The 7,988-nt window shown below is 43.1% G+C and overlaps 1 protein-coding gene across 1 annotated transcript; it reads right to left on the reverse strand.

Annotated features, from left to right (window-relative positions):
• Window positions 1-1,701: 1,701 nt before the first annotated feature.
• Window positions 1,702-6,984, reverse strand: LOC124042748. Its single transcript, XM_046360852.1, has 7 exons — window positions 6,774-6,984; window positions 4,823-5,059; window positions 4,001-4,696; window positions 3,817-3,905; window positions 3,466-3,666; window positions 3,238-3,307; window positions 1,702-3,093 (listed from the first exon to the last, which is right to left on the reverse strand). The coding sequence occupies exons 2-7, from the start codon at window positions 4,919-4,921 to the stop codon at window positions 2,908-2,910; spliced, it is 1,341 nt and encodes a 446-aa protein (XP_046216808.1). The 5' UTR covers window positions 4,922-5,059; window positions 6,774-6,984; the 3' UTR covers window positions 1,702-2,907.
• Window positions 6,985-7,988: the final 1,004 nt, after the last annotated feature.

Genomic DNA, 7,988 nt, shown 5'->3' on the forward strand with positions numbered 1-7,988 from the left:
TGTTAAGGTGCTAATGTTGGGTAGGATGATATGACTCGGTCAAGAATATCAGCAGATACACATTTATAATCACTAGATAGTTTTATTCACACATACATAGCCGGGTTATTGCAACAACAACAAACACATGGCACTAGAAGAGAATGATTCATTGTCATTTTTTCCATTACAATTTGTGTACTGATTGAATTTTACTGATACTAAAGAGTTAGGTAACACGTTACTTGAAGGGGATAAAACCGTAATGAAAGAGATCGTAACAACTTTACAAGTGTTCCAGTATCATTCCTAACAACCTTCATAACTTATTTATTCAACGTCATTCATGAGGTGTTATGAATGCCTTACGTATGCCCCTTCAAAGTCAAGTGTTATTGAGTATTAACGGTCATGCTAGATTTAACACATGGCATGCTTTGTCACCTAGTTTTTAAAAAAGCATTGTAGTCTCAAAACACACACATCATGTTGAGTGAAACACATTTTATCAATGATGCAAAGGAAGCTTGAGTCGCATTCTGATGACAGGTACTCAATATTCTACACATACTCCTTTTTTTGCAACTTATAATAACCATTAAATTAAAAGTCAACTGTCATTCCAATCAAGAGTATTGTTTACCGTTCAGAAAATAACAGAAGTCTCAGTCCCGAACAGGCAAATGCACGTTTTCAGAAACATGACTCCAGAGTGCTATATACACTACATACAAAGGTATGTGGACACCCCTTCAAATTAGTGGATTTGGCTATTTCAGCAAAATGAAAAACCTGACGGGTGTATAAAATCGACCACACAGCCATGCAATCTCCATAGACAAATATTGGCAGTAGAATGGCCTTAGTAAAGAGCTGTGACTTTCAATGTGGCACTGTCATATGATGCCACCTTTCCAACAAGTCAGTTCAACCAATTTCTGCCCTGCTAGAGCTTCCCTGTCCACTGTAAGTGCTGTTATTGTGAAGTGGAAATGTCTAGGAGCAACAACGGCTCAGCCACGAAGTGGTAGGCCACACAAGCTCACAGAATTGGACCGCCAAGTGCAGAAGTATATTAAAATAATCTGTCCGAGTTCCAAACTGCCTCTGGAAGCAACTTTAGCACAATAACTGTTGGTCAGAAGCTTCATGAATTGGGTTTCCATGGCTGAGCAGCCGGAGACAAGCCAAAGATCGCCAAGCGCAATGCCAAGTGTCAGCTGGAGTGGTTTAAAGCTAACCGCCATTGGACTCTGGAGCAGTGGAAACACATTTTCTGAAGTGATGACTCACGCTTCACCATCTGGCAGTCTGACGAACTAATCTGGGTTTGGCGAATGCCAGGACGCTACCTACCCCCAATTCATAGTGCCCTCTAAAGTTTGGTAGAGAATGAATAATGGTCTGGGGCTGTTTTTCATGGTTCCCTTTGTTCCAGTGAAGGGAAAGCTTAACGCTACAGCATATAATGACATTCTAGACAAATATGTGCTTCCAATTAGGGAAGGCTCTTTCCTGTTTGATCATGACAATGCTCCCATACAGAAATGGTTTGCTGAGATCAGTGTGGAAGAACTTGACTGGACTGCACAGAGCCTTGACCCCCCCCATCCTACACCTTTGGGATGAATTGGAACGCTGCCTGCAAGCCAGGCCTAATCGCCCATCCTCACAGCTGTATGGAAGCAAGTCCCCACAGCGATGTTCCAACATCTAGTGGAAAGCCTTTCCAGAAGAGTGGAGACTGTTATAGCAGCAAAGGTGGGACCAATTCCATATTAATGCCCATGATTTTGGAATTAGAGGGTCATTGAGCAGGTGTCCACATACTTTGTCATGTAGTGTATGTCATGCAACTGTGTTGCAGTGTCAGGGACATGAGCAGAGGTCAGGTCAAACATTAACTGCAAGCCAGCCAGTCTGCAGCTGTCTCCTCTCCCTGACAGCAAGTTAACCATCCAACATGGAAGGACATTAGCAGTTTCCAACCAAGGTATAAATGGGGTTGTGAGTTAAAGGTACAGCAATGAGGACATGAGATTTAAGGCTCTTCAAAATAAGAGTCTTATGAGATTGACATGTACACTTCCAAATAAGATTGTACAGGGACAGAGAGACCAACACATCATGCATTAGGTTGCTTTATGCCACATGGATGCTCTCTCCATGACTTTCCACTGGCACACAGAGATCAGAGGGTGTGTTAAAACAAGGCCCACATTGAGTCATGGCAGGCCATAGATAAGACAACTTCAACTGGCAATATGGAATAGAGTCTAATCTCTCCATATTAACAACCCCTGGCCTCAGTAAAGGGTTTCTTGGGCTGTGTGCAAACTGTTACATCAACAATGTAATCAGTAACAACTGTATTCAACGGAAACCAGTGGCAAATGTGTGCCCAGTTCCCAGGCACGTGACTGCCCCATAGGCTGAGAACACATGAAACACAAAATGACTGACTAAGCTTGCCTTTAATTTTTTTAGCATTTAACAGTGTCTTCATGTAATGTAGTGAAAATAGGGTTGTCCAATAATATACACCATTTAGCAGATACTTTTATGAGCAGCAGGCTATGTGCATGGTGAGCGTTTAGGCCCAAAGAGAGGTTCAACATCCCACACGCAATCACTCAGTGCCGTGTGATCATTTGTTTGTGCGTTAACAGGGTACTGATCAAGGTTTCAACTCAACTTATTGGATAAACTGAAGTTCTGGATTGCATATGAACTAAAATATTAGCGGCTATTTGATTGCTGTGGGAGTCCAGAGAGAGAACGGGTTTGGAAAGGTTTATTTTAATTAAACATTTTCCCCCCAGAGCAGGTGCACAATAGGGAGAGATTGTACGGGTGACCAGGGATAAACAAGTTGTTTTTCTGGACAACATTGATCACATGTTTCCCTCTCTGTGCATGTTACTCCTCTCATGGTACACACATGCTCCTTCCTCTAGACCCTCCTTTCTCTCCGTCTCGGCTCTGTCGGAGGGAGGAGAGCAGGGGGGGCAGGAGGTTGAGGGCCGGCCGGTGCTCCTGGACCCCCAGGGCCACAAGGGCCCCCGCTAACAGAGTAGTCACCCTGGGCAGGATGGGCGGCTGGGCCTTCATCATCTGGAGGAAGATGGGAAAACAATAACTCAGCAAGTTTGATGTGATTAGTTTAGGCAAAGCAGAGAATCTGATAATATTTCTCAGCTATTTGTAGGCATGTCCATTTCAGAGTCAGAGGAGACAGTACACAACAGGGCCACTCACTTTTTCCACTTTGTGACAGTGTATGAGTCCATCATGGCCAAGGTAGAAGGTGGAGAACGCATCATATGACCTGTTGAAAGACTGTGTTTACTAGAGTATAAATGATCAAAAGTCATTAACAATGAAGAGGAACACTGACTCGAACCCCTATCCATTCCAATACCAAATCAATACACTTATATCTGAACATTGTGTACAGATGAACATATCCCAGTCAGGTTTCTGTACCTGTAGAGGTCAGTTTTGTCCTTGCGGTAGAATCTCAGCAGCAAAGAGAGGAAGGGCAGTCCTCTGACCCTCCACCTGGCCTTGATGGTCATGTCCTCTGGGTGCTTAGTCAGTTTCAGTACCTCTAACCGGGCCTCAGCATAGTAACAGAGACAGAGCAGCCTCCACAGAGACAGGCTCAGCTGGTACAGAACTCTGCCCCTAGAGGATAGAGACAGTATAACTGTATTATAATATAGACCTATTATGGGGGTGTAAATGTGTGTAGTTACATACGTATAAATATCAGGGTTCAGGTCAATTCGATTTAGGAAGTGAACTGCTATTGAGTAGCCAGAATGTAGCGTTTACCTGGTCTTGGCATTTAGAATACAGTTGACGAACTCGATATCATTTGTGTACATGGTGTAGTCATGACTCTTCACAAAAAAACTTGGAAGCTGCAAATCAAACAAATGATAATCAATGATAATCAATACTAATAACTAAATAGCAGTGTATGCCATCAAACAGCACTCAAACAAATCCCTCTTACCTCAATCCTCAGCTTTTCATACATCAAGGCCAGTTTCTCCTCATCCTCCCTCTCTTTGTCGCTGTGTCCCCCCTCCACTGTCTCTCTCTCTGTGTAGCTACTATACAGAGAGGTGTGGAACAGCGACAACTCTTTCTCTAGTCCAATCATATTGCCCGATTTGTCCCCGTAACCAGGTAACGGCTCCATTCCAGGACAGTGGAAGCAGTAAAACCTGGATCCATACATAAATGGAGCAGGACATCCTTCCGTCTCAAACAGCCTTCGGAACGATCCTCTCTCCCTCTTTTCTGCATCATCATGCAGCCATTCTCCCTTGTTCATCTTCCCAACGCTGATGTCATCCTCTCGGCTCCCATCCACAGTGGTCATGGGGAAGAGGAACTCCACGGGCCTACTGACTCCTCTCGGAGCAAGGATCTCACTTAGTTTAGTCTGCCCAAACAGAGGCACCTCCACCAGGGTGTGCTGGTCATCACACTCCCCAGGGACAGTCCGCACCAGCACACACAGGCTGACAGTCTCCTCCCAGTCCTCGTCCAGGCCCGGGGGCATCTGGCTGTGGCTGGCATGGTGGAAGGGGTGTGACAGGGATGGCTGCTTGATGTTCTGGTACCTCAGACTGTTGGGGGGAACCAGGGCCCATGACGCGCTGCTGAGAGGCCGAATCTGTCCACTCCACTGCACATCCAGCGCCTGCAAATTGACATAGGACAAGAAAAGATTTTCCATAAGGTGCTCTTATATAGCCTGGTCCCAGACTTGGATCCAGCCTTGCATTTATTCAAATAATGAATGTAGGCCTATCTGTCGAGACAATACCTGTGCAAGACTCCAGCACTGTTGCTTGACTGGTTGCCTGTTGCCATGGCTCCTCACACACCCCGCCCACAAGGCGAGGGCCCCTCTACATGCAGCCATTCAAGACGGGGGGGGTAGGGTGTAACCCCAGTCACCAGGGGACACCCCAGACAGTCACCAGACCATCATGCCACAGCCACCCAAAGGAAGGACCAGCTCTTTATCTTCTTGGTCCCCTCTCAATCCCAATTAAGAAACCTAGATAAGGGGGGCAGTTGAGGGTGAACAGTTATTTTTAGACCATCGTCTCAATGATATGTCCATATGATCATATGGCCTGGTGTGTGAATGTGTAGGCTCCTCAAGGAACAGTTGTGAGTTCATGCATAGGTTGCTAGGCTGTAAATCAAGACCCATGTGACCTTCATACTACTGGCATTCACTGCTATGCCAGACAGGTATACATACGGTACACATACATGCATGCCTATACCATGACAAAGGTCAGATCTAGCATCCATGGAATTTCACAAATTAGTTTGGTTTCCAAATACTCAAAATTCTAGATATGGAAGAGAATTTCAATGAGGTGGGAATGATTCAAGACATTTTTAAATGTCCCTGGAGTTAGAGTGGTTCAACTTCAAATTCAGTATTTGACTGAATTTTCCTAAACGTTTCCTTTTAATCTTTTTGCCAAATTACCATAAATCAACACAACACAGCCTTGGAAGTGATCATCTAGGAGCAAAAATATTTGAAGCATGTCGGTCCTCTAACTTTAAAAGTTTAACCCACCCCACTTGAAATATCTTTTTAGATCTTTTGCCAACTTTGCCGCTATATTTAGGAGTATTCAGACCCCTCTAGCGTAATTTTCAAAAAAGCGACTAGCAACAAATTTAGTGACTTTTTCTGGTGTTAATGGAGACTCTGACATGAAAGCACGTATCATTCCTACTCTTCTCAACGAGTCCCTCCCAGCTGCAGTCAGAGCAGGAGATGTTCACCCCTTGCGGGAAGCCGCAGCTGGCTGATCCCGCCCTGGCTTACATTCAGGGTGGGATGTAAATGTAAAATCTAAGTAACTTCGCCAGAGTCTCTTCTGGGTCACTTTTGTCGGTCCCAAGCACGGATAAAGTAGGGTTGGAATTGTGACATTAAAAAAACCCAAGAATGACAGAAGTTCATTTGTAGTTCTAAACATATTTAGGGTGTTTTTTACTCACTTTTTGTCTCGCCCACGACCTTATACCTCTCTCCTACAATGTCCATCACAATTACATGCACAAGGCCAATTATGCAAATTAGGCGATATCATTTAGCGACTTCTAGGACAGCCAATACCAACTTTCCTTACTGATGAGTTGGCAACACTGCCCATGACAGTGAGTGGTGGAAACCACAAACCACGAGATCTTAATTGATACTCAGACGTCTCGTCTTCCCAATAACACAGTAATTTTGTACATTTGAACTCGATAACTACAGTAGCGAATATCGTGATGTTTCTACTATAACTTTAGAACCCTGATGTTGATACATTACATAGAAAAACCGTACATACCTAACAGTACATGTTTGTCATTAAGACAAACGATATTTACTCATGATTGCAGAGGCAGAATAGATTGCAACCCATTTTTCTGGCAGCTACAACATTATACAATACTATGATGTAACATTTCACGTTCTAGACTTTATCAAACGTGAACTGACATTCAACTTTTGGTAGCCGAGTGGATTGGTTGGACGATAAACAATCGTACAGACACAACCAGAAACAAGTGAACCATGCAGCAACTGATGTTATGTATGGAAATACATTATTGATTGACGAATATAGGGACCCCTCAATGTAGTTGTAAAATGCACTCAAACGGTCTACAACTCGCTAACTTGTTAGTTGATAAGCTAGCAGCTAGATCACATGTCAGCACAACATTGGGTTAGCTAGGAGCTAGCATGTTACCTGTGTCAGAAGCGGATTTGATAGAAATTGCGATGAGTCAGTTTAGCAAGGACCAGATGATAATCCTCCAAGTCAGGTACTTTACTTTTTATTTCCCACGTAATGTTACAAAATTGGAAGTTATCAAACGTTACACAAATGTCATTCCATTTCCCAATGTCCTTGTCCAGCAGCAACGCGCCTCACGCAAGCGTAGGAACGTTTCTAGAAGATACACCGCCAGACGTCATACACCGGCGTAGCTCTGATTGGTGGAGAATGCATATTTCAGTCTGACTATACTAGTATTAAATCGAAGACTGTTGTAAACATTTTGTAGGTCTAGACTACCTTCTTTAGCTACATTTAATTAATGAAACTTTTCAAGCAATTTATTGAGAAAACATATAATTATGTAATACTTATCTTATCCATTAAACACAATTATTATTTCACTATCAATTGCTTTTTTTTACTCACAAAAGACTACAATTGTGTGACAAACCTACTGGTGGCGCTGTGAAATTTTGCTTTTCTTTCACTAGCGAATGAAACTCGGTGGTGCCAAAGATTATGGATATACTGACAAGATACTAGTGTCCACCCCCTAACAATGGGGATCGTTGTCCATAAAGCGTCTCTGCGGGCTGTCTAACGCCCGCCTATCCTTTCTTAGGATTTGTGGATAGATTTCATTGTTACTTTTTAAATATTCGACGAGGGTTGTTGAAGTCAACCGCCTATATTCAATGGAGAGTGGCAGAATATCTGCCGTATATCTGCTGTAATATCTGCTGTAGTTGATCCAAGATTAAGGACATCTTTGATTATATTCAGACAGTGAGCATAGCCTTGCTATTGAGGGAGGCCGCCATAGTCAGACCTGGCTCTCAAGAGAAGACAGGCTATGTACACACTGCCCAGAAAACGACTTGGAAAATGAGCTGCACTTCCTAACATGGCAAATGTATGACCAGAAAAGAGACACATATTTTCTCAGATTACACAGACCCACAAAGAATTTGAAAACAAATCCAATTTTCATAAACTCATATCTATTGGATGAAATACCAGTGTGCCATCACAGCAGCAAGATTTTTGACCTGTTCCCACAAGAAAAGGGCAACCAGTGAAGAACAAAAAACATTGTAAATACCACCCATATTTATGTTTATTTTTCCCTTTTGTAATTTACTATTTTCACATTCTTATAAACTGTACATAGCCACATTATGA

The sequence above is a fragment of the Oncorhynchus gorbuscha genome, linkage group LG09 (genome assembly GCF_021184085.1).
Source record: "Oncorhynchus gorbuscha isolate QuinsamMale2020 ecotype Even-year linkage group LG09, OgorEven_v1.0, whole genome shotgun sequence".
Classification (NCBI taxonomy): domain Eukaryota; kingdom Metazoa; phylum Chordata; class Actinopteri; order Salmoniformes; family Salmonidae; genus Oncorhynchus; species Oncorhynchus gorbuscha.

Excerpts from the sequence above, each read along its gene's own strand:
- LOC124042748 (XM_046360852.1), bottom strand. The coding sequence starts at position 4,921 with ATGGCTGCATGTAGAGGGGCCCTCGCCTTGTGGGCGGGGTGTGTGAGG. Across the intron at positions 3,667-3,816 it reads ATTCTAAATGCCAAGACCAG|GGGCAGAGTTCTGTACCAGC; the intron begins GTAAACGCTACA and ends TCTATCCTCTAG. Across the intron at positions 3,094-3,237 it reads ACTGTCACAAAGTGGAAAAA|ATGATGAAGGCCCAGCCGCC; the intron begins GTGAGTGGCCCT and ends ATCTTCCTCCAG.